The sequence below is a fragment of the Glarea lozoyensis genome, assembly GCF_000409485.1.
Source record: "Glarea lozoyensis ATCC 20868 chromosome Unknown GLAREA15, whole genome shotgun sequence".
Lineage (NCBI taxonomy): Eukaryota > Fungi > Ascomycota > Leotiomycetes > Helotiales > Helotiaceae > Glarea > Glarea lozoyensis.
The window spans coordinates 13,647-37,703 of record NW_007360989.1 but is presented as its reverse complement, the minus strand read 5'-3'; the positions used below and the strand labels follow the sequence as shown (position 1 = coordinate 37,703).

Genomic DNA, 24,057 nt, shown 5'->3' with positions numbered 1-24,057 from the left:
TTGAAATTGGCATCGCTTGGCGACGTCCTTCATGTGCTCTTCCATCAAAATCATCCCGGTACCAAAACTATTGGGCTTGGTTCTGCACCTAACCAAGCATCATTCATTCATTCTGCAGCTTGATGTACACTTCTTAGGTGCCATCGGACTTAAAAACGCCTCCCAGCTTCCTATTTGCCTCTGGTTCTCTGCGCATGTCAGGGGCGAGCACGACGGTCTACCCGCGACTTGTCACTTTGAATTGGCGCTTAATCCTCATATAGTCCTCCCCACCGTGGCACTGGTACCTTGAAATATTTGGTAATCTGTACAAAGCATGCGTCTGTGGCTAGAAGGTACCACAAGGCCATTTAGCCGTGGACCTGCCAAGTGACTCGAGCCTCATGCCTCACATGGGCTTGTCGTCGCTCACATCCATTTACATCGAGTTATCTCTTGGCTCACTGCGAGGCCATTCTTCATGAGGAAGTTGTCGAATGTAAGAAGACTTGGGAGCTTACGGCCAATGATAGTCACTCCCAAAGATGGGCAGTGATAGCCATGAGCATATTTATACATGATGATGTCGCATCAGTTTTTGAGGTATTGACGTCGAGAACATTGCAATCACACCTTGCACTTAGTCACTCACCCTTTCAATATGCGTCACGTCTCCCAAACCGCTGTCGCGGCTGCCTTGTTGGCTGGTCGTGTACTCGGTCATCCTCATCCTGCCACTTCCGAGAACACCATTCAGAGAAGGACAGTCAACTTGGATTCATTCAAAGTTGGTGTTGGCTCCAGCTACTCCAACAACCTTGTCCTCACCGAGGAGAAACCTCAACTCAGAACATTCTCCGCGCCAACTTACATTGACACCGCCAGTCAATTAGTCAGAAAGGTTGCCCCAGGAGCGGAATTTCGTGTCGTTAACAGTTACCAATCCGATACTGGAGTTGGACACGTTGTTTTCAAGCAGACTCTTCACGGCATTGATATTGATACCGCTGACTTCAACGTCAATGTGAGTATTTTCAGCTCGTAATGATTCGATTCCTGACATTTACAGGTTGGAAAAGATGGCAAAGTCTTCTCTTTCGGGAACTCTTTCTTCACCGGAACTCTTCCAACAGAGAGCCCATTGATCAAGAGAGACCAAGTCAGCCCTGTCGCAGCTTTGACTGGCGTATCCAACACTCTGCAGCTCGCAGTTGACGCATCCTCCGCTGTTGCAGTCCCAGAAGCTGAGATTGAGCACTTCACCATCACTGGTTCCACCGGTGCTCTTTCAGACCCAAAGGCACACCTTGTCTACGTCCAAAGTGGCAGCAGCTTAGCACTCGCATGGAGAGTTGAGACTGATATCGACTCGAACTGGTTGTTGACCTTTGTTGACGCCAAGACCCCCGAGAAAGTGTTCCATGTTGTAGACTACGTTGCTGAGGCATCATACAACGTTTAGTAAGTGTATCATCTCTAAGGTTTCTGTATTATTGACTAATAAATTACAGCCCTTGGGGAGTGAACGATCCAGAGAAGGGAAGCCGTGTCATTGAGACCGACCCATGGAACCTCCAAGCCTCTGAGTTTGGCTGGCACTCAACTGGAAATGTTACCTACAACACCACCAGAGGAAACAACGGTAACGCCCAGACCAACTGGGATGGCGACTCAAACATCAACAATGATTTCCGCCCGTACGAGTCTGACCTAGTATTCGACTACGAATTCAGTCTTTTGAACGATGAGCCAAAAACCTATGCAAATGCATCAGTCACTCAATTGTTCTACACCGCAAACATGTACCACGATTTGCTCCACACTCTCGGTTTCAACGAGGCATCTGGAAATTTCGAGGTCAACACCAACGGTCAAGGTGGACGAGGAAATGATCCCGTAACTTTGAACACCCAGGACGGTTCCGGTATCAACAACGCTAACTTTGCTACCCCAATTGATGGTCAAGTCCCAAGAATGCGCATGTACATCTGGAACTACACACGTCCAGCTTCCCCATGGCGTGATTCCAGCTTCGATGCTGGTGTCGTCATCCACGAATACACTCACGGTCTCTCCAACCGTCTCACGGGAGGAGCTTTGAACTCTGCATGTCTCTCTACCACCGAAGCCGGTGGAATGGGTGAGGGATGGGGAGATTTCATGGCTATCGCAATCCACCTCAAGACCAGCGACACAAGAAAGACCAACTACCCAATGGGTGACTATGTCAGAGGTAGACCATCAGGTATCCGAACTTACCTCTACTCCACCAGCCAATCTGTCAACCCAATGATCTACTCTACCGCCAACAACTCCACCCTCGTTCACTTCATCGGTACCATCTGGGCCACCATGCTCTACGAGGTTATGTGGAACTTGATTGACGACCACGGAATCAACGCCAACAGATTCCCAACCTTCTCCAACGGTATCCCAACTGACGGAAGATTTTTGGCTATGCAATTGGTCGTTGACGGAATGAAGCTGTAAGTTTTGAATCATCTACTCTTGAAGAGTAAAGCTAATAACAAATAGTCAACCATGTCGCCCAACCTTCATCACTGCCCGTGATGCCATTCTCGATGCCGACAAGGCCCGAACCGGTGGTGCCAACCAATGCAGTATCTGGAAGGCATTCGCCAAGCGCGGTCTTGGAGCAGACGCTCGCCGATCCGACAACCCACTCGACCACTTGTCCCGAGTCGACAGCTACAACCTCCCCAACGGTGTCTGCGGCTGCAGCGCTGATAACTGTCTCCGGGCTCTCCGTGCCACCTCGCCAACTGGCCGTCTCCTCGAGTCTCAGCAGTTCTGTGGTAACTTTACTAAGACCGTTGTTACCAGTGTCAGTGCCGTCAAGCCATACTTGGTCTCTGCGTGCGGTGGCGACGTTGTCTCCAGAGTCAGCTCGGCTTGTGGATGTGTCCCAACTCTTAGTTAGATGGTTTGATAGATGCTAACTCGGTTGTGGTTCACTTGCTTGAGTCCAAGTAATGATTTATGAAAAGCAATGTCAAAAGGGAGATTATCTGAAGTAGTACATACTCAGAGAGTTTAGATTATACCATAATGTATTCATGTCCCAAAATCGTGTCCATCCGTGGACCAGGAGATCAACTCCTCATTCTCCCATTTTGCGTAACTATACAATATTCAACCAGACCCTGATGATGTTATCTGGTAATGACTCCAAACTCATAGCTCAGAGAAAACAGTTTTCTCCAGCCACTTTTTACGATGAGGAACTTTCACAAGCTTATCCGAACGAGTCCTCGCAAAGTCCATCATCAACGCTATCTCATCAATCGTGAAAATCTGTAATCTTTCTAATTTATGCACCAAGTGCCTCGATACGCCGCCCGGAACCGTAAGTCTTGCCTGAACGGCGAGCAGGACCTTTAAAATCGCAAGGGAAGGATCCGGCCCTTTGCCAACGGCCGGCAGACCGTTCTTCATGATGTGCCATCCGACCCATCTCAGCTCGTCCCAAAACTCTTTCTTAGAACCGAAAAATCCGACTTGCCAGTACTCCACAATATTCAGGAGTAAAGTCAAGGCCTCTACCGCCAGGACCTGCGTGCCCTCTGAATGCTTGGCTGATAATGCTGCGAGCCCCTCTTCTAACATGGGACTGATCAAGACACGCTTAAGTGCAAGATCTAGTTGCGGTACATGGTCGTAAGTTTTGACGTCCTTGGGACTTATAAAAACGTATTTCTCGTGCTCGCGATCCAGCGTGATTGTTTTTCCAGATGCATTTTCATCAAATTGCCAGGCGAAAGGATGAATAGTCCACAGAGTGTTCAACTCTTTGTCCTCTAGCTGATACGGAGCGCCTCGAGTAAGCAGTTTTACGTCGTCTTTACCCAGTCCGGTTTCCTCGAGGATTTCTCGGCTTGCGGCTGCTTCTGGGTTTTGGTCACTAGTTTCGATGGAGCCGCTGCATAGGGCCCATTTTCCACTTTACCTCGTTAGCTAATTTTTCTCGATATACGTGTAAGTTTGGAGGTATTCAACGAGCAAGATTGACATACGCGTAATACGAAGTTTCAAGATTTCGTTTGAAGAGAGCAATTCTCACTCCATCGGGCGTTCGAGGGGTGCAAATAACGGATGACACGACTCCGCGATTGCGCAGCTTCGTTGATATAAAGCGTCGAGACTGTTGAAATGTGTTAGAAGAAAACACCTTTCGGCGAAGAAGCATCCCAAGAGTGAGTTTCGCGCGATTGACCGTTGAGATGAGTTTGATGATGGAGTTGGAAAGGTCAGGGGTGAGGACATGAGATGAACCCGCCAGTTACATTTATATCCGAAGTTCGACCGGATATCACATGACGGGCCCCCTCTGAAGACTTTCTACTTTCTACTATGTAATAAATACATCGGAAATACAAAGCATTTGGAACATACAATCCAGTATAGTAGTTCTATCCATACAGGATTATCCATACAAGACAGAGGGACCGAAATTGCCACGAGTTTAGTGAAGTTCTGATGAATGCTTATTGAGCGCGGTATTCGGCACATCTTTATGTGGATCTTTGTATGCATAGGATACCCTTTTTGACGTGAGATTTGTAATTATCTGCTATCTAGATCTTCTCAAATACCATTGTAATGGTATCATTTGCCTTCTCATCATTCTCCTTTTGAACCTTCTGTTCGCCAGGACTAGATGCCTGCTCTCCAGTCCCTGCGTCGACAGTCTTCTCGTCCTTCGACTCCGCGACCGAGTCAAGATCAGTATTATTAGACACTTTCTCCTTCAAATCTACCTCATCAAATTCATCCTTCATACCCGGTGTCTTGGCCTTTGCCTCCACGGTTGGACTACGCTTTGGCAGTGGCGGGGGGCTCATCGTCTCCTTTCCTTCTTCGACTACAACATTTCTCTCCGCCGTTGCATTCGATTTAGTTCGAGACGCTTTAGGCAACGAATTATTAGGGAGAGCAACCCGTGGCATCTCCCCCAGTCCCTTCCAAATTCCGTATTCGTCGAGAGCCTTTCGTAGGTAGTCAAGTGCTTTGTCCGGATTTACCAGATATTCGATCGCACTCAGATCCATGAAGCCTTGTTTGGTCAACATTGGCATTTTCGGACTGTAGTTTTGATTTGCATCTAATGATGCTTCTACTGATTCGGAAGTTGATTCGTTGTCTGAGCGAACGCGAAGTTCGTGGGAGATGCTCATTTCTGCGAGGTAATTTCCAAATTCAACGTCTGCTAAATCTTTGGGGTTCTCATTGTTTTCTGAGTCCAGTGCATTTTTCCCTAGAGAATTTTATTAGTATAAGACTACTGGGAAGAGATGTATTCACTACTTACAAACATTCGCATTCCACTGATAGCCTTGAGTGTCAAGAAAGTCAGAGTATGTTTCTGGGCTCAAATAACCGGTGCGTGACGGGTCGAGATGGCTGAAAATTGTGCTCATCAGGGCGATGAAGATGGGTGTCGGTGTGGAGTCTGCAGCAAATAAAGGTTCCCAGGTTTCGGGCATTGGATTCGTGGTAGCTGCATCGTCGAGAAGATTTACAGAAGTTGGTGGTGAGGGTGGAAGATTGCTCATCCCACTTGCCATGCCTCCTCCTGTCACATCCTTCACCTCGATCGCCAGGCCATCTTTATCTTTAGTTGGGAGTTTTGGACCCTTCTTCTGCAATGGAGCTTTCATGATATTCCATAATAATCCCCAATCAGCTGTAGGAATTTCAACCGTGTCTTTTATCGATAATGCGGGCGCGGGGTTTGCTCGAGGCGGTAACGCTGGAGCTGGTTTTGGAGGGACTGTTGGTGCGCCTGGGACGAAGAAGCCAGATACTGTGATGACTTTGGTTTGATGCGAGTCGACATGAGGTTTGGCATAGCTCTTGATAACGTAGCAATTCGAGCATAAATGGTAATTTAGACATCGACTGCATAAGATTCGAGCTTTTGTATGAGGAATCTTTTCCGAACAGCTGGCACATCCATACAGATCCCGCTGGAAACCACCACTATGACTTCCCTCCTCGACTTCAATGAGAGTTGCCTCTTCCATTGCAATCGGGAAGGAGTATCGATGTGGAGCCACTGGTCGATCCAGCTTGTCGGCTGTATGCAAAACCTTCTCTTCGATAGTCGTTGTCGTCCTCGCCTTCGTGGTCATAGAATAATCCTAGAAATTTTGAGAAGGGTGATTCGTTCAGATGCGATTTGCGAAAAAAAAAAAAAAAAAAAAGTTTCCTAGGCGCAAGAGACTTAGGTATACTTGATATGGGGGACAGATGAGAATAAACTCAAGAGAAACTAAAAGTTTGGAAAGATTGGACGAAGAGTTGATTTAAGGGCAATACATAAGCTTATGCCGTGCACGAAGCTTTGCCTCGAAGCTCACTTGGCTCTCTTGGCATGTCTCTTCATCCAAGCTGTCAAACGGCTAAACATTCCAAGATGTTAGACAAGCTTCTCGATGTTCAGTGCGCGGTCTCAAAGACTGTATCTACCGAAGAACGCTTTGATGTTGAAAGCTTGGCGGCGACGATGGGTATGAGGAAGCTATTTGTGAAATCTTGGAAAGAATTGTGGCGAACTTTCGTAAGCTGTGAGACATCATATATCGTGTGTGAAGAGAAGTTCTCTGTGATTTTTGAGCGATATAAAGTCTACCAGGAGCGACATATGAAAAGTCCGCGATTGTCGTTTGTTTCGAAGAATCTTGTCCCCGAAGATCTGCGACGTTTGAGGCGGGGTGGAAGCGAACCGACAAGGGGTTTTGTAGGACCCCGGACTTGTTACAGAGATATCGCACAGTATTTCCCGACATTATTGTTTTCCTGTTGGCAAATCCTCCGGGAGATCTTGACCATTGCGGAAAATCAGGACTGAATAGTCCATTATGTCGTAGAAAACGGTAGATTATTTGAAAACTGGCGATTGAGGTAATAAACAGTCTGCTAACTGCTCGTGAATTTGTGATTGCGGAGCGTCTGCTAAAGTAATTGGGATTTTGTCGATGAAAGTAGTTGGAAATCGATATCAAAATTTGGAGTGGCATTGGCGAGTTCAAGAAAGCAACCTGCACGAATGCGGAGCGAATTCGCGCAGCGAGCGGCTCAAAGCCAGATACGGTGCAGAAGCCGGATGAGAAGATCGTCGGACTGAATGTAATTGTGACTCCAGAGGACTTTCACTCTTCGACGGAATCCACCGGCAGGCAACTGGCGGCTTCAAGAAGATGGAGATTTATCATGCCTTCACCACACCATACCAAGTCAACCCCATCACGCCCCCAAGCAGAATCGCAAAAGGCGCACTCAACCCAAACCAAGCACCACCCACAAAACTCGTCGCCGTAATAGCAACCCACCAAGGATCTCTCCCCAACGGACTACCACTCTGATGATCCGCATCCACAAACCCAATCTGCCACAATTTATACACCGCAGTAAAAACCAGCCCAACAGCTCCCGCATTTACACCTCTTAAAATCGACAACAACCACCGACGAGAGCGTAAAGTCTTCCAAAGTCCCATAACTGCAGTGACGATGATAAGACCCGGGGCGAATATCCCAATAAACCCCAGAATTGCACCTGAAGCAGGTGAGAGTGAGGTTCCAACAGTAGCGAGCGAACCGAGATAAACAGCGAAATTGAAATTAGGGCCAGGAAATGATTGAATGAGTGCCAGACCGAGAAGAAAATTCCGCGGAGAGACCCAGCCTTCAGCTACGACGTACTCGCGCAGAAGTGGAACGACGACGGGTCCGCCACCGAATATTATCGTACCTGCGAGATAGAGATTTGCAAAGAGAGATACGCCTCGGGGGCGAGATTTGAGTAGACTTCTGGTAAGCATAACTGCGATGAAGGAGATTATAAATCCCGCGAGGACGTAGAGACCCGTTTTCCAGCTAATGAGTTTTAGTTCGATGTTGGGTGGCACGACCCTCTGTGAGTCCACGTTTAGAATTGGATTGGTACTGTCAACGGCGGTGATGGTTGCAGGTTCACGGTTGGCGAGCGCTATATCGTCCTCTTCACCGGCGGCAACATTTCGATGATGGATTGCGTTGCCGGGGTCATTTAAATCTGCTGATTGAGACATACCCAACTGTACTGGTGGATCGATTGCCTCATTTGGCTCTTCTTCTGATCGATTTCGTTGATGTCTTCTGATGGTCCGTTTGTATGTATTCTGCAGCCACTTATAATCCCACACCAAGGTAGCAATCCCTGCCCCGCACATGAGAACTGGAAAATACCAGAGAGCGGTATAAAGCATTCCCGCAACTCCGCCGAGAAATACCAGCAATCGAGTTAGTTTGTCTGTGATTGCTTTCTCTCCCAGTTGCACTGCAGCCAGAGCGATGATACCGACAGTTGCGGCGTTCAATCCAGAGAGAAGAGCATAGACCGGCGCAGGTAGTGTCTCACCGATGCGTGCCACTCCCAGTGAAAGACCAAACATGCCTAGGGCTCCTGGAATACTAATCGCGCGGTCAGATTTTGATCTCGACTTTTGGCGCGCTGAGCGGCGATTCAAATTACATACCACCATAGAGCAAATGCAAGAAAGCCCGCAAGAAATCCTCCATGAATATAGTTTATACAAAACAACATTTTGGTGCTCGCCGGCCCTGGAAGCGCCTGGCTCAACGCAAACAGCTCTTGGTACTAGAAAATTCTCATTAGCTTTGACGAGCTTCTCCCGATCAATGAGTCAAAGGCTCACCAATTGTTCATCAATCCATTTATGTTTATCCACAAACTTTTTATGCAACTATTCAACAATAATCAGTAAAAACTCATTTTCAAAGTCAATGGCAGAACTTACAATTTGAAAATGCACTGGTGGCCCACCAAAAGCTGTGAAGCCAAGATGCCAATTCTTGATCAGCACATCCCTCAGAGAAACCCATATCGCCGACGACTCGACACGAGCCTGCAATGAAGCTGTGTATCTCGAAAACGGGGATGAAATCATTTGTATCTTCTGGTTCATGCATTACACAAGTCAATAAATCGTGTTCAATCGTCAGTTGAGAATGAGAACGACAACTGAAAGGCTGGGACAAGATTGATCACGTCTTTGCACGTGCATCTGCTTTCATCGGTGGGCTGCGTGGGCCAGGATATATCGGCAACCAGCCGTTCCCACGTTCCTGGGACAACATTTTGTGGAGCGAGAGCTAGATATATTAACGAACCTACGTGTAGTTTGGAGCTGGAAGATGATGTACGAACATATGCAAAAGCATAGGAAGGTAGCTGAGATGCGAAAATTGTCACGTGATATGTGAGATATATTGTCCCAATGGAAATTGCAGCACACGGTAAACGGTATCCTCACAGCATTTGTTTCCATCTTGATGGAAACAGTGATCTCCCGGTATCCGCTTTCCAGTGCGTGCGCCAGATCAAGCGGGTGATAACACTGCACTGTTCCCAAAACGGACAACTTCCAAGTGCGTCCTTTGAAGTGAAAGTCGTGGTATGAATGTATATTCCGAATTGCTGTTTTTGCTTTTCATAGCGTGACCAAGTCAGCTAGGAGAAGCATGAAGCAAAATAAATGTTGCGGACTTGCTCTTTCATTGAATACCTTCGTCACTATAGGGAAAATGCGAGACGTGAGCCAGTTCAACATCATGAGCGAAGTCATGAGTTCCTCGCACAATATGGACCCGATGTTATAAAGCGATATTTGCCCAAGACCGGAGAATCAAAAGACGGCTATTTAGTCAAGAATTGTTTGTTTTCCGACATTTCAACGCACGTGGTCCATCAAGTATTGAAAAGGTCTAGACCTCCTCCTCCGCGACCCGCATGATCCTCACAGCAAGGGCCTCCCTCGTGGTCGTGCGGGTCGCCTTCTCGATAAACCCCAGATTGAGATAAGAGCGCAATCCCCATGCGAGGATAAGTTGTTGTTTGAACGAACTCGTCTCCTCGGTTGGCTCGTCTTCACCGAGTGAGATGTGATTAGGCTAGTATCGCGTGCTTCGAGTGGCGCTCAGGGTCCAACATCTGCAGGTCAATCACAGGGGAGAACATATTCGAATTTCCTCCAATGAATTGGGAGTACTGCTCAGATCCGGGGTCCATCGGCAGGAGGATCTTTGATGATGAGCAGAATCTGCTCGAGTAAAACTATTGTTGGAGGCCGTAAATATCTTCATGATTGTATGATATTTGTTCGTACCTCAACATTGTTCGAGAGCTCCATGAGAACAATTCAAGCCGAGATGCTGCGAGTTGGCAATTAAGCAATTGCACGGCGCTTCCTTTCTCACATTCCTAAAGATGACAAGCTTCTCCGGACGTGTGGGAATTTTCCAGAGCCAAGCGAGCTAGAACGCCGAATCCAGACCCTCGGAGAGACGCCACAGAAGCACGAAAGAGTGATCAATTATTCACTCGTCTCGGCGGTTAAGTATTCAAGACGGATCTGTGTCCAAGTCCGAGGAGTTGGTTTTGTATTAAATGAGTGACACTTCCACAGCTTCCCGTCACGCTTCCCATGATTCTTCAAAAGGACGAACAATGTTATGACACTAGCCAAACAACTCATAATCTGAGGACGTGTAAAATACTGCGCTGTTGATCAGAGCGGATTTCGAAAACTGACCTTTGTATAACGCCAACATATCGCAGCTATGGACTACGAGAAACAGAAGTCTGATACCGGTATCAAGGTGACCATCGTTGAGATCGAAGATGGACTGGCACAGGAAACACCAAGAACGAGAAAATGCTTCCAAAGTCTCGGCCGTTCGTTCAAGCGACGATGCAGGTCTGACAGCGAGAATGGATCATCGCCCTGGATAAAGCTCTTGAAGAGAGTCCTTGTATTTCTTTCTGTTACGGGAGTATGTTTGGGAATCGCCTACATGTAAGTGGCCCCTAAGCTCTCCACCCAACCTTTCTAATGCCTTGATAGTACACATCATGCTGTGCTCGCGAGTTTGATACGAAGACTTTCACCAATGGTATTGCCACAGAATGGGCTGACGGCAATCGTCGACGCGTGGGTGGAACCCGGAACAGTGACACCTGCTCCGCCATCATGGCGACCAGACTTCAGTCGTGACATTCAGCCGAAACCAATACACTCTCATAATGATTATTGGCGAAGAGTGCCTCTGTTCGACTCCCTTTCGGTGGGTATCACGGCGGTGGAAGCAGATTGCCACCTTGTCGGCGATGAGATCTTCGTTGGACATCAGGTTCAATCTCTGCGACGAAATCGAACTTTCAATTCCCTCTATCTTGATCCTCTCTTCGAAATACTAGAAAATCAGAACATGGGTAAAGCGGCAAACGACCCGACCAAGAATGGAGTTTGGGATGTAGATCCTTCACGAGGATTCATCCTGATGACGGATCTGAAAACTGAAGGGCATGCGACATTGAATGCAGTGCAGAAACAGCTAGACAGATTTCGTGAGAACGGTTGGCTTACATATTGGAACGGTACAGACATTGTACCTGGCCCGCTCCTGCATATCGGAACTGGTAATACTCCATTTAAAGCAATACTGGAGTCCTCGTATTCGAACTCAACATACCGAGATGTATTTTTCGATGCACCACTAGATGCACTTTCGGACGCTTACAACATCACCAACTCTTATTATAGCAGCACTTCTCTGACGAAGCTGTTCGGGTCTTCCAAGATACCGCGAAGTGGTCTGACCAAGTCGCAGATCAAAGTCGTCCATTCGCAGATTGAGAAAGCTACAAACCTTGGGCTGGTGACAAGATACTGGGACATACCAGCGTGGCCGATTGAAACAAGAACGAAGATATGGAGACAGCTTGAACAGGCGCAAATCGGCATGCTGAACGTGGATGCTATTGATTTGGCGGCCCGTTGGAATTGGAGGTTATGTAACATTCTGGGAATGAATCTATGCTAGCATTTGGATGGGTGTTTTGCATTTGGGTTGGGATTTGGCTTTTGGACGGCGTTTAAATTGGGGGTGTCTTGGAGTTCGTGACGAGACTGCGAGAGATATTCGAGTTCAGCAACGATCGAAGATAGAAAAGAGGGTTTGGGAGGTCAGATATACCCGCGGATATGGAAGAGTTCGGAAGAAGTCCTTTGAAGTCGATAGATAGGTAGATGAATGATGAACCATAAGTTAGCCATCAGCAAACAGGTATGCATATCGTTCATCTCCAAGCATCAGCCGTGCCGTTTGATCTTTATCCCAAACATCTGCATGTCATGCTAAGTCTCCCCAAGCGAATTCCGACCGAGTGTATGATTTCGCAGAGGGATGCATCTTGCTGAACTGGGTAGGGAAATTCCATTTCTGGAATGGTTTCGAGGTTGTTTCGAAGTTGAACCAAAGCACATCAGGGTGGTGATTGTCGTTGCTCCGTCGCAGCTCATTGTGTCGCGCTCGAAGCCTATGCTAATTCCTTCTATCACTCGACATCATCTCATGATTGTTTCAAACAGCAACTACGTCGCCGGATCAATCGCCATTCGTACAACTTCCTTGCAGCCGGCTGGCATATTCGTCTGGTTCTAAGGGAACCCGAGAAAGGCAATTGAATAGTTGGAGGCGACATTGTCAAGATTGGACGGTACAGCTAAGGCGGACGGGTTGCTGTCGTGGTTTTCGACGCGTGGAATCGTAGCATTCGCAGAGGTGTCGTAATTGTTCAATGGGAGGAAATGAGGAGAAACGTTGGTGTTGAGTGGAAAATGTGCAGAAACAAAGCTTGGTGTTGATGGAAAGTGCGAAAGTACAGGAGCAAACGCACGGACCTACGAATTTGACCGTCAATGTCCTGGTCCCAGATCGTTCCGTTCTAGATCAAATACCATCGATAGCATCAAGTGAAATTTCCAATCGAATTGCTACCCAAACGGTTCATTTCCACATCTTAAGCATTGTGCAATCGAGAGAGATGTCCGCGTTCAGTGGCGGTCAACAACTAACTGCCAACAGCAATTCCCGCCGTACAAAATGATGGTCAATCCCGCTGCTGTTCTCACAAAATACCTACAATCAATCACTAAAGACAGTATCCGTTGTTAAAGACTACAGAACTTGAAAACTAAAGTCAAATGCTTGAACCGAGAGCATAATGTATGCTTCAAGGGCGCAAAGTGGAATGTGCCTTTGACCTCTATGCTTCTCAAACAACCGTCCTCCAGAATCATCCTCATATCGCACCGACAATTGGCCTTAAATCATTCTAGATGAAGACACATAGAAACACAACTCCGGTCGCTCATTGGAACAAGCTTCTGATGGGCTCTTGCTCTTTCTTTCGCTCTTGTCGGTATCACAATGAATTCAACAGCGGTGTCTTCCTCTGACTCTTCATATCCACATCTGCGGGAATCTTAAATGATTCAAATATTTGACCGAGAATCCCAGCAAGAGCTTTGGTAGGAATCTTTAGTAGATATTGCGTTTATCTTGGGAGCGGATCAATAACTCATGACGGCTCATTCCAATCATCTAAATCATGTCTTGAAATATGAAGAGCAAAGACTTGACCACAAATCACGGTTTCTTCGAAGGTTTAAATCGTCTTAAGACCACCGGGACCGCTTTTGGATGCAGTCGGTATAGGTCTTGCTTTGTTTCGGAAAGATAAGCAGCCGGCCAGTGCTTTGAAACGAAAAGTCTGCAGCACCTGCACTTATCCACACTCCTGATTCAGTGTCCGAGACTTTGAGACCCTGAATTTAGTTTTACCCGTGAGGATTTTTCAGCATTATTCTAGTAACCAGTTGTTCCTAAATCTCTTTCTATATTTTGAGGACTACTGTAGCATTTGTGCAGTGATCTATGCACGCCGCCGAGGTTGGCCTGCTCGCTGTGGATCGCAAATGATATTCCGCTAGAAAAACATCGTACAAATAAGCTGCCAGAGAAGAATAGTATTTCAATATGCAAATTGATATCGATCATCCTTCTGCTACCACAAATGTGTCATATAATCTAAGAAGATTGCTGCGCTTTGATGGATGCGCGCACAGCGTCCTCCAACGTCTCCATGTCGTTAGCATCAATCAAATCGTTATCGCGTTTCTCGTAAAGAGTACCACCTTCTGCCCATAGCCTGCGAAGGGTGAATATCGTTGCGGCAGGATCCTTCCTTGCATATGCCTCTTTCTCGAGCTCGCGAAGTCTCTCAAAGCTGGTATAGCTGACATCCCACTTTTCACCGAGCTGTTTCTCAAACTCGGCAACGATCTCATTGCCAGTAGTTGTGAACGAGTTGACTTTGAGAGCCTTGTTCTTGGTAGCTTCTGGATGGAGGAGAGCTTTCACCGTCAACTTTCCAACACTATTAGAGTCAGCTTGCAATATTCAGTGCCACAACAAGTTCCGTCAAATCCGACTTACTCCACCAAACCAGTCAAACTGATCTTGCCATTTCCGTCGCCAGTCAATACGGCCTTTTTGCCTTTGACATCAAAGCCACCAAGCTCAGCTCTTGCTGGATTGAATCCGAAAAATGTCCCATTGCGACCATCAGCATATGGACCGGTGACCACGTAAGTGTGAACAAGATTTTGCGCTTCTCTCAAAGCTTTACGAACTTTCAACTTTTGCTGATGAGGGGCTTCGTTTGCAGATTCCGCATTATACTCAATGTCGGTGCCATATTCGGACGGGAAGAATCTTTTGACTGATGGAGCTTCTGTAGTCCACTTGATCCAATCAATTTGCACTGCAATGGCCGTCCGTCCTACGGCGCTGACGACGGTATCAATTCCTTCCTGATGTTAGCTTCCGTGAGAGGGATGTGTAAAGCGGGGTACACACCTTGCATCGCCTTAACAACATCTTCTTTTTTTGATGCATCGCCAACGATGACCTCTACACTAGCACTCTTGAGTTTGTTGATAACATCCGTTTTCTTCTCCACCGTGTTTGCGGATGTGAATAAAGCAATCTTGCCAAAGGATGACTTGTTGGCCACAATTTGTTCTGTAATGTAAGTGCCAATATACCCGGTGGCTCCGAAGAGCAAGAGGTTTTCTTTGGTTGTTTGAGACATGACTGATTTGATTAAGAAGGACATAACGATGTGAACATCCAGATCGACAGTCACCGTTCGATTTTATATTCGTTCGGCTCGTATGCAGTCACGCAATAACCCCCACTGCCGACTGTTCCAGAATATGGCCGGGATCACGTGCATCTACTATAGACCTGCACCTGCTTACTGCATACCTCGAGTGGTGCTGCATTTCCTGATAAATCGGAGGCGGCTGACAAGCAGATTGGCGAAGACTCGCCATGAATGTGGTAACAAATCAAGTGTGGTTAAAGAGAGTCTTTGCTGCACGACATTCTCCTCGCCCTATCACGATGACCGCCTCATGGTAGTATTGCATCTATCTTCTTCACTTCGAGTTAGCATCGCGCCTGAACAGCTTTCATAAAGGGCAGACCCCGCTCAGCTATGGCTTGGATTGTTGCTCTCTCATTTTACTGCCGCTCTTCCTTCTTCGTAATTACAGGTCATTATGGAGTATACGTTGTTCTTCCGACGATTGAGTTATGGCTCTCGTATTGCTCTCCTCTGGATCTCTCTGGCTTCTGCTCTTACCAAAGCAGAATCGAGCCAGAATCCTGTTCGCGATAACTGCTCAGCAGTTGGAACTACATTTGACTTCGTACAAAACATCGGATCTCAGTGATACGATTTAAAGCTGACAACTTGTAGATAATCATTGGCGGAGGGACCGCTGGACTGACCGTGGCAACTCGACTTAGTCGAAAGCTCGGAAATGACTGTATTCTTGTCATAGAAGCAGGCTCAGATGGACGTCAAGATCAAGGAATCATCAATCCAGGCAGAAGAGGTTCTACATTCGGCACCAAATATGATTGGAATCTCACAACCACGCCTCAAGCAGATGCAAACAATCGATCTATCAGAATGACCAGAGGAAAGGTTCTTGGAGGCTCATCGGCACTAAATTTGATGGTATGGGATCGTGGAGCAAAAGCTGATTACGATGCGTGGGAGGAGCTGGGGAATCCAGGATGGAATTGGAGAAATATCTATCGAAGCATGCTGAAGGTGGAAAATTTCACCAAATCGCCAGAATACGGGGCTGATGGTGTCGCTCAAGGCGGTTACATTCAAACTCTCATCAACCGCATCGTACCGACGCATCAATTATCATTTCCGCCAGCAATGCAGAAGCTGGGAATCGCAAACAATAGAGAATCTCTTGATGGTAATCCAGTTGGGGTTTCTCGGCAGCCAAGTAATATCCGAGAGTTAGACTATACTCGATCGTACAGCACGGAGTACCTAGAACATGCCAACTCAAATCTTGTTCTCCGACTCAACACTCGTGTCGCGAAGATCAAATTCAACAATCAGCGGAAAGCCACGGGTGTTGTTTTGGAGGATGGCACCGTGATTGAGTCCTCGAAAGAAGTCATCCTCTCCGCCGGCACGTTTCAGTCGCCTGGGTTGCTTGAGATTTCTGGAATTGGTGACAAAGCTGCTCTTACCAAGGCTGGAGTGGCACCGTTGTATCAACTACCAGGTGTTGGCGAAAACCTGCATGATCATCCGCGAACAGCTGCATCTTATATCCTGAAGCCTGGTTTTGTGGGAGTGGATCGTCTGAAGTTCAACACCACGTACGCGGCTGAGCAAATAGCACTCTACAACGCCAAACAACCTTCCAGGTATGATTACACTGGTAGTGGCTTTGTTTACGCACCGTGGTCGTCCGTATCTCCCGATGCGCAATCATCAGTCGCGGCTTTGGCAAGGAAAGAGGTTTCGCGAGCCTCATCAGTCACCTTGAGAAAAACTCTCCAACTGCTATCCGATTCCTCAGTGCCGCAGATAGAAGTAATTTTCTCAGATGGCCTAACAAGTATCAAGGGATATCCACTACCTGGTGACCCGTTATACGGAATCGAGACTTTTACGTTAATTGCTGGCCTCATGCATCCATTTTCTAGAGGAAGTGTGCATATTGCCTCCCCAAACATATCGCTTCCGCCAATTATCGATCCAAAGTATCTTTCTTCGCCGACAGATCGAGCTGCACACGTTGCACTAGCGAAATACATTCGAAAGATAGCTAACACGGCACCGTTGAAAGATGTCTGGACAGCTGAATTCGAGCCTGGGCCAGCAGTTCAAACTGATCTGGAATGGGAAGCATACTCGCGTGCATCAGTGAGCACCTTTTACCATCCAGTGGGAACTTGTGCCATGTTACCTGAAAAAGATGGCGGGGTTGTAAGTTCTGAGCTCAAGGTCTATGGTACCAAAGGATTGAGAGTTGTGGATGCGAGTGTGATGCCGATTTTGGTCAGTGGACATATTCAAACTGCTGTTTATGGGATCGCGGAAAGGGCTGCGGATATAATCTTGGCAGCGTGGACTTGATCCATGACGAGAGTTTTGAGACGCTTGATAGCTTCGAGAGAACGATGATTACCGATTTACGCTCGATGCAGATTGTATTTCTGTGATGATTTGTCTCTGTGGTGATTTCCTCACATTCTCACCTGTTCGATTACCCTGAGACTAGAAGTTCAATTTCAAGTCTCAACTTTGAAAAACTAGCGATATTGATTTCAGTCGATGGTGTGATACTTCGCCGATTGACTTGAACTCCAGACAAACACTTTCGGCAATGCTTCGTCCTGTCTTCATAGTATCAGATCCCCACATATATAAATGATGCCGAGCAGGGCAATTTGCTTGGCTTTCCAATCAAGTGAAAGTAAGCTCGGGATTTGAAAGACATCTAAGAGGATACCTACCGCTAGCTCAAATTAAGGCCCGTTGGTCAAGGCTTCTCTAACGATTGCTCAACCGCTGCTGCCAACTCTCCTAGCGAATCAAAAGTTGCTCCAAGCTTTATTTTCCCAGCTGCGAGCAGTTCTTCGTAGTTCCCCCCCATCGCAGTGACGCCACGATTCCTTGCGATCCAAATCCCAGGCTGTAAGTTCAATGCCTTCGTACCAACGTGATCGATATCGAGACTCTGGCAAACGATAAGCGCCTCCTCCGCCTCGATTCCAAAATCTGTCTTGATGTGTTCAAGACAGTATTTGTAGTTCTTCGGATCTGGCTTATAAGACCCGATATCCTGCGCAGTATAAATACCGTCAAACTTCACCCCCTTCAACGGGCCAGCAAGCGTCCTCCCAAAACTCTCATTATCCACGTTACTAAGCGCAAAAAGCTTGTAATATTTTGAAAGAGTCTGCATCCCAGCCACGGAATCAGGAAACGCAGCCCAAGCTCCAATGCTGTACCCGAAAGCCACAGCATCTTTCTCCTCAAAATCCACTGCAAATTGCGAAGCAAGGCGCCCGTATACCGTTTCTAAGATCTTAGGATAGGGCATAGTGGGAAACTCATGCTCGACAGCCTTTTCATTTGAGGCGTAGGCGCGGAGGAGTGCTTGTTGGTTTGCAAGGGTGTCAGCACGTCGGGGATCGCTTTCTGGAAGTGACTGGATGAGTGAGGAGAGAGCCGTGAGCATGGAAGGCTCCCAATCTATGAGTGTTGCGTATATATCGAAGTATAGGGCTTTGACTTTACTAAAGTCGGTGGTTATTGGTGCTGCCATTTGGAGGAAGTTGATATTGAAAAACTAGGTGAGGCAATTAAGAAAAATTACGAGGGAGATGGGAAGACTGGGTGTATTTGATATTCAGCGATCAGTTGTAAAGCAACGAGTGCGGATCTTTTGTAAACTTGAAGTCCTAGACAGAGTCGTGGCATTTCTTTGCAAGAATTCCGGAGTGACGCCCCAGCGATCATTAGGTAGGGAAGTCTATGGCGAGACTTCGGCAATCGTCCAACCGGGATGAAAGGGGGGGTGGTGGGGAACTGCGCACTACAGTCTACAATAGGTAGCTTATCTCACGAAAACTCTTTGTTGTGTTGCGGCGCAAAAAACAGTAAACCTGCGGGACAGGTTTATTCTCCTTAGAAAATGCCTCCGCGCTTTCTATTATTATCTAGTGAAATTGATAAGTTTTTGCCATTTTTTATCATAGCGAGGCGTGGCTTTTACAAGTAACTCTGGGGATCGCTATGGCAATAGTGGAAGCATGAAACAGGATAATTTCTGCACCATTTTGTGGTTGGGAGAAGTTATGGCTGTAATTTTTCAAGTTAAAGCGGCTAGACACTTAGAACAAAATTCCCCAGAACGTGTAAAAACATTTCGATGTTCTCTTCTGTGATCTCCATACTCAATGTGATGAAACCGCTGGCGGCAATGTTGATTCCATACTTTAGCATGTGGTTGTTAAATGATCTATGAAGCTTTTCATTCTGTTGTGAATCAAAGCAAACACTGAGCAAGCTTGCTATGCCCCGCGAAAACATCTTCATTATGTCTCTGCGCCCTCCAAAACCTCCAAAAGTTTGACCATCCCCAAATATATTTTCCTGGAGTGGTGAGATCTGGCTTGATGCCGAGTTTACTTTGCAGGCCTCCATATGCCAGTCTCGATGTCATAACTTCATTTACTATAAGCAGGGCGTACAATTCCTGTGAAGCTTCACGAAGGAAGTCAGGAAGCGGTAGGCTCCAGGCATACATCCTTCGGCCCCTTGCATAGGTTCGACCAATATTGCAGCGAGAGACTGGGAGCCGATAATATTACACGCGTTCCGGCAATATAATTGTAAGATTCCTCGACAAATTCGTAATGTGCGTTCATGCTGTAATCTGAGGCAACCTTTGGGAAGGAGGACACACTGCCGTGATAGTAATTGGAGCCAAGATCTATGGAAATTCAGTCGCTGAACTAGTTTTCAAGGAAATTGAAAGTACCTTTTTTCGTCCAGTAAAATCAACGGCAGCCCCGACGACCATAAGAGTAGCCTACGTGGCGGAATTTGTGAATCGAACCAAGTCGAACTTGAAGCTTTCTGTCACGATCGCAGCCAGCCTTTTCTCCATTAACGTGCTGCCTCCAAAATCACATCCGTTGTCCAAGGCGGTGACGACAGCATCTCTGATGGCCTTGCAACAATGCCCACACAAGCCTGCACCATGTTCGTTCAGAAAGTCAATATAATAGTCTCCGTCGACTGAGATAAGCGCATTACCATTCCCTCAAGGAAAGTCAGCGGGAAAGGGCGGGCGTGGATAACAGTCCGAGTATTTCCTCCAGGAAGAGTATACCGAGCGTATTCGTACAGGCGCAATGATTCGGGATTCTTCAACGAGTACTTGGCGTGTGAAGCTGTCAACGCGGATCTGAGATCAGGCTGTTGAGGCATAGAGGACGTGATGCGCAAGGCTTATCATGGTCCACCTATTGACTGCACCGGATGGGTTTAGCTGTAAGTTATATCTGCAAATTTCTGGGTTTGCATGAAGCAAAGGTCGATCGGAGCAACTCCAAGAATGGAAGTCCAGAGCGAGGGTTGCGTCGGTGGAAGTTCGCCCACTTGTAATTTCATATTAGCAACACATCCATTTCGAGAACATGCATGACATTCTTCCAGTCCACTCTAATTAAGCCTTTCTCCTGTCCTGTCTGGGAGGCCTGGGCTTCTCGTATTTTCCAGATGCGCTCTACGAGTTTCTGGATTTGCACTCGATTTGCCATTCCAACAGCACAAGCGTTTCTGAACAGCTCTTGGAACCTGCGGATGTCAACTTCCTCATAAGCTTCCACAGCTGCAATAAAAATTGGCCACAGTGTATAATTCCCTTTTGTCAGCTCGGTAAAAGTGGAAATTGAATTCAGAATTTCCGACACGTAAGGAGCCATAGCCATTGGAGGTAGAGCGTAGAACTCGTGATGGAAGTAAACAAGAGCAGCCGCAGTGTACGCTCGAAGATGTGCCTGTTTGGCTGAATGCCTGCACAAGCCTTCGCAGGCATCGTTGGGTGACCTAACTCGGAGACCCTGAATTACAGCTGTTGTTGTCCTGAAGGCTTCTAATTGTTTCCGTAAATTCCCAACAATTTCGTCAGTAGCCTCATCCACACCGAATATTAATCCTTGCTGGGAGTATTCGTTGATCTCTGAAATACAAGACATCAAAGTGTTTGATGCACCTATGGTATATCCAAAGTGGGTATTGGTAGAGAATTCTTTGAGCGGGATATCGTCCTCCGAATCCACGCGGATCTGATGAGCGTGAAATCGTTCACCCCGAACAAGAGATGTTTCGCTCATTATTCGGAGCAAATAAAAGCTCTGGGTAGCATACCAAGCATCTTCTGAGCGAGTCCACTTCTTTTGCTTTCCTTGTTGCTGCAAGAATTCCCACGCAGCATTGTAGTGATGTCTCCACGTTTTTGAACTCCCTCGGAAGAGCTGTCATAAAGTTACCACATGATTCTCTAGCAAATAAATGGGGTATGTCTACCTCAATAAAAAGAAAGGTCATCATTGTTGTCAATAAGCCTACATAGTCAACCTTGTCCTCTCCTAGACTTTTTCGTAGTTCCTCCATCGCTAGGACATAGTACTTCCCTCCCGTAGCAAGCATGTTCTCTGTGTCTGAGCCTATGTTGGCACGAAGAATCGCAGCATGTGCTAGCAACGCATATAATAGATACCTTTGACCAACAGAGCTGTAGTGTAACGCCATCGCGGGGTAGGTAGCCCACGGATTTCCTGTATCGTCAAGAGGTAGTAACATAGGAGCAACACGCGATACGTAGTGATGGAATAAATTAGCTTCTGCTGGAGTCAATCGACTATCTGCTGTTGGCATGAGGAGTTGCAGTGATGATGTGAACAAGTCTGAAGGTGTGAATACCGGAGAGTCTTCGACAGCAGAGGCATTTCCGGGACTTGAAAGATTGTCGCACTCTGTCAAGGCCTCCGCTTCCTCGACCTCTGCTAGATGGCATTGTGAGTTCTGAAACACTGAAAAGGGTAGACAGGACACTCTGCCGTTGTCGATTTCATCCTTAACAATATCACATCTCTCGATCAATTCGTCGACGGAACTTGCATCATGGATAACGAAGCCTTTCCACGTAGAAACTTCAGTTTTGCATTAGCAAGCATGATCGATATGTTTGCTCATGTGTTCATGACGTACGTGGATTTCTAATTCTTCTCCCTCCTGTTCTCCAAATGTGCAAATCAGTTTATCCAAGCAGGTACAGTTTCACGCAAGTTTCAGGGGTCAGACGGGCCAACCTACCGTGCTGGTATGTCTTGTGGTTTGGAGTAACCCAAACCAGACTCTGCGCGTAGCCTGCACAAGCCTGCCCGAACTTCTCGCACGGGGTACAGCTTGGGATGCGTTCATCACACTGGCGGTATCAGCAGGGGGATATACAGGGAAACCTGAGCATGAATTTACCTTAACCCGGCGAGAACGGCATGTCCAACAGCCCTGTGCGAATTAGATCTGCAGAATCGCTGACAGTGACAAAGTAGGGGTACTGACTGTAAAAGTCCTCTTCAGACTCGTTTTTGACGTTACCCTGGGCTTGGTTCTCGATATGGACTTGGGTTTCAACTTCTGAAGGTACTCCATAGCGAGACGGTGGATGTTCTTGCGTTCAATGGATTCCGCGCCAGATATCTATTTTCTCACCTTCTCGGGTGATCTTGTAGCGCGCTGAGTGACCGGCATTAGTCAGCCGAGACGCAAACGCTCGGTATGGACTACCCATTTGTTCGTTATCTTGAATTTCAAATAATTCTTCATTTTCGCCATGAACTTCCTGTTTATTCCTAGTCCAGATATTCAAGAGGTTCTAATAAGTTTAATGAGCTTCCTAGCCGTAGTTGATACAGTTCTGGCGTTTCCAGCTCGAGACCCTTCGTTATAGAATTCTTTTATCTTGAGGCGAAGCGCGAGGTTACAGCGGGTGAGCATAAGCTACGCTTCCTTCGCACACTCAATCATATAAGTCATTGTAGCTTGACTATTCGCCATTGGCTTACGTTCAGGATGTGCTCTATGGATTTCTGCTTTTAAACTCGTCATAGGAGAGATGTCACCTAATAGTGGCCGTGGTGTTTCTGGTGATCGCATTATTGTAGATTTTAAAAGAAAGATGACGATTATGACGCGACTAGCTTAGGCCTATGTTCACGTACTGGATTTGTATCACTTTTGTGTTAAGAATTAGAGTATGATCAACACTGACTTATGATAGTGATTCGATTCTGTCAGGTAACCGCTAAAATGAACCTCAGTTTCTCGTACGAGAAAGTTTCCGTAAGAACGAGCCTTCTTGGATACTTCTTTCCATGAATTCCGTCGTGGGTAGGAAATTCCTCTCTCCTTTGATTGATTCGTTCCATGGCGCAAGATGGCGGTTGAGGTTCATTTTAGCTACTCCATATTTGACGCACTTTTCAACTTCGAAATCTCCAGAATTTCCGTGCAATACTAGCTGTACCTGGCTACCAATTTCTGCTTTAATAGCATGCAAACTGCAGTATCGAGTAAGTATTCAAAGCACTCAAAGTCACACAGTCATGATTTACCGTGCGAAGTCCCAATTCAGATTCTCCAAACTGTGACCTCCATAGACATTTCCAAAAGCAGGCGCAAGAAAATCGATGCCAGTTTCACGAATTGCATGGAAACCTGTGGCGTAGTCAATATCGCCTCCAAGTTGTCAGTGTCCTGCACCCCATCTTCGCCTCCTTCAATGCGTCCTAGCTCTGCATCTATGGCTATTTCCCGGGCATGACAGTAGTCTGACAATTCTTTCGTCTTCTGCAGATTCTCTGGTTTATCGAAATGAGACATGTCCACCATTATCGAATCAAATGGAAACGATGCTGCTAATTTTGCACCTTATCCTGCTCATGATCAAGATGTAAAGCTATCGGCACTTTTGCGGCATTGCATGCCTCAGCAGCTAAATTTGGGAGAAGGGATCCAAATTGTTGGAGGAGGATTGGAAATAGCATAATGATAGCTGCAGATTGTTTTTTCTTCAGCTGCACGGATTGTAGCAATGATATGCTCAAAGCTATGCTGTTGTCAACGCTCGATGCAGATTGTGTTTCTGTGAGGCTTTGTCTCTCTCGTGAATTTTTCTCATGCTTTGCTCTTCCAAAGTGCTCGTGAGTTGATTAGTCTCACAGACCGATGCTTCTCAATTTTTCA

General features: G+C 46.8%; 8 protein-coding genes across 8 annotated transcripts; 3 read left to right on the top strand and 5 right to left on the bottom strand.

Annotated features, from left to right (window-relative positions):
* Positions 1-640: 640 nt before the first annotated feature.
* GLAREA_05829 (Metalloproteases (zincins), catalytic) lies at positions 641-2,920 on the top strand (the record flags this gene model as incomplete). Its single annotated transcript, XM_008081243.1, has 4 exons — positions 641-1,003; positions 1,049-1,440; positions 1,491-2,465; positions 2,515-2,920. 4 exons carry the CDS (start codon positions 641-643, stop codon positions 2,918-2,920), a joined length of 2,136 nt encoding a protein of 711 aa, XP_008079434.1.
* Positions 2,921-3,174: 254 nt separating this feature from the next.
* GLAREA_05828 (Nudix) lies at positions 3,175-6,131 on the bottom strand (the record flags this gene model as incomplete). Its single annotated transcript, XM_008081242.1, has 4 exons — positions 3,175-3,940; positions 4,014-4,141; positions 4,593-5,254; positions 5,309-6,131. The coding sequence occupies 4 exons, from the start codon at positions 6,129-6,131 to the stop codon at positions 3,175-3,177; spliced, it is 2,379 nt and encodes a 792-aa protein (XP_008079433.1).
* Positions 6,132-7,210: 1,079 nt separating this feature from the next.
* Positions 7,211-8,950, bottom strand: GLAREA_05827 (uncharacterized protein; the record flags this gene model as incomplete). Its single annotated transcript, XM_008081241.1, has 4 exons — positions 7,211-8,453; positions 8,519-8,640; positions 8,699-8,746; positions 8,801-8,950. 4 exons carry the CDS (start codon positions 8,948-8,950, stop codon positions 7,211-7,213), a joined length of 1,563 nt encoding a protein of 520 aa, XP_008079432.1.
* A 1,672-nt stretch (positions 8,951-10,622) lies between these two features.
* GLAREA_05826 (PLC-like phosphodiesterase) lies at positions 10,623-11,885 on the top strand (the record flags this gene model as incomplete). The annotated part of the gene is made up of 2 exons (XM_008081240.1): positions 10,623-10,858; positions 10,907-11,885. 2 exons carry the CDS (start codon positions 10,623-10,625, stop codon positions 11,883-11,885), a joined length of 1,215 nt encoding a protein of 404 aa, XP_008079431.1.
* A 2,049-nt stretch (positions 11,886-13,934) lies between these two features.
* Positions 13,935-15,000, bottom strand: GLAREA_05825 (NAD(P)-binding Rossmann-fold containing protein; the record flags this gene model as incomplete). The annotated part of the gene is made up of 3 exons (XM_008081239.1): positions 13,935-14,283; positions 14,343-14,715; positions 14,766-15,000. The coding sequence occupies 3 exons, from the start codon at positions 14,998-15,000 to the stop codon at positions 13,935-13,937; spliced, it is 957 nt and encodes a 318-aa protein (XP_008079430.1).
* Positions 15,001-15,472: 472 nt separating this feature from the next.
* On the top strand, positions 15,473-17,370 carry GLAREA_05824 (FAD/NAD(P)-binding protein; the record flags this gene model as incomplete). Its single annotated transcript, XM_008081238.1, has 2 exons — positions 15,473-15,622; positions 15,673-17,370. The coding sequence occupies 2 exons, from the start codon at positions 15,473-15,475 to the stop codon at positions 17,368-17,370; spliced, it is 1,848 nt and encodes a 615-aa protein (XP_008079429.1).
* Positions 17,371-17,776: 406 nt separating this feature from the next.
* GLAREA_05823 (HAD-like protein) lies at positions 17,777-18,565 on the bottom strand (the record flags this gene model as incomplete). The annotated part of the gene is made up of 1 exon (XM_008081237.1): positions 17,777-18,565. One exon carries the CDS (start codon positions 18,563-18,565, stop codon positions 17,777-17,779), a length of 789 nt encoding a protein of 262 aa, XP_008079428.1.
* A 1,849-nt stretch (positions 18,566-20,414) lies between these two features.
* GLAREA_05822 (Zn2/Cys6 DNA-binding protein) lies at positions 20,415-22,464 on the bottom strand (the record flags this gene model as incomplete). Its single annotated transcript, XM_008081236.1, has 5 exons — positions 20,415-21,284; positions 21,379-21,962; positions 22,126-22,237; positions 22,288-22,320; positions 22,375-22,464. 5 exons carry the CDS (start codon positions 22,462-22,464, stop codon positions 20,415-20,417), a joined length of 1,689 nt encoding a protein of 562 aa, XP_008079427.1.
* Positions 22,465-24,057: the final 1,593 nt, after the last annotated feature.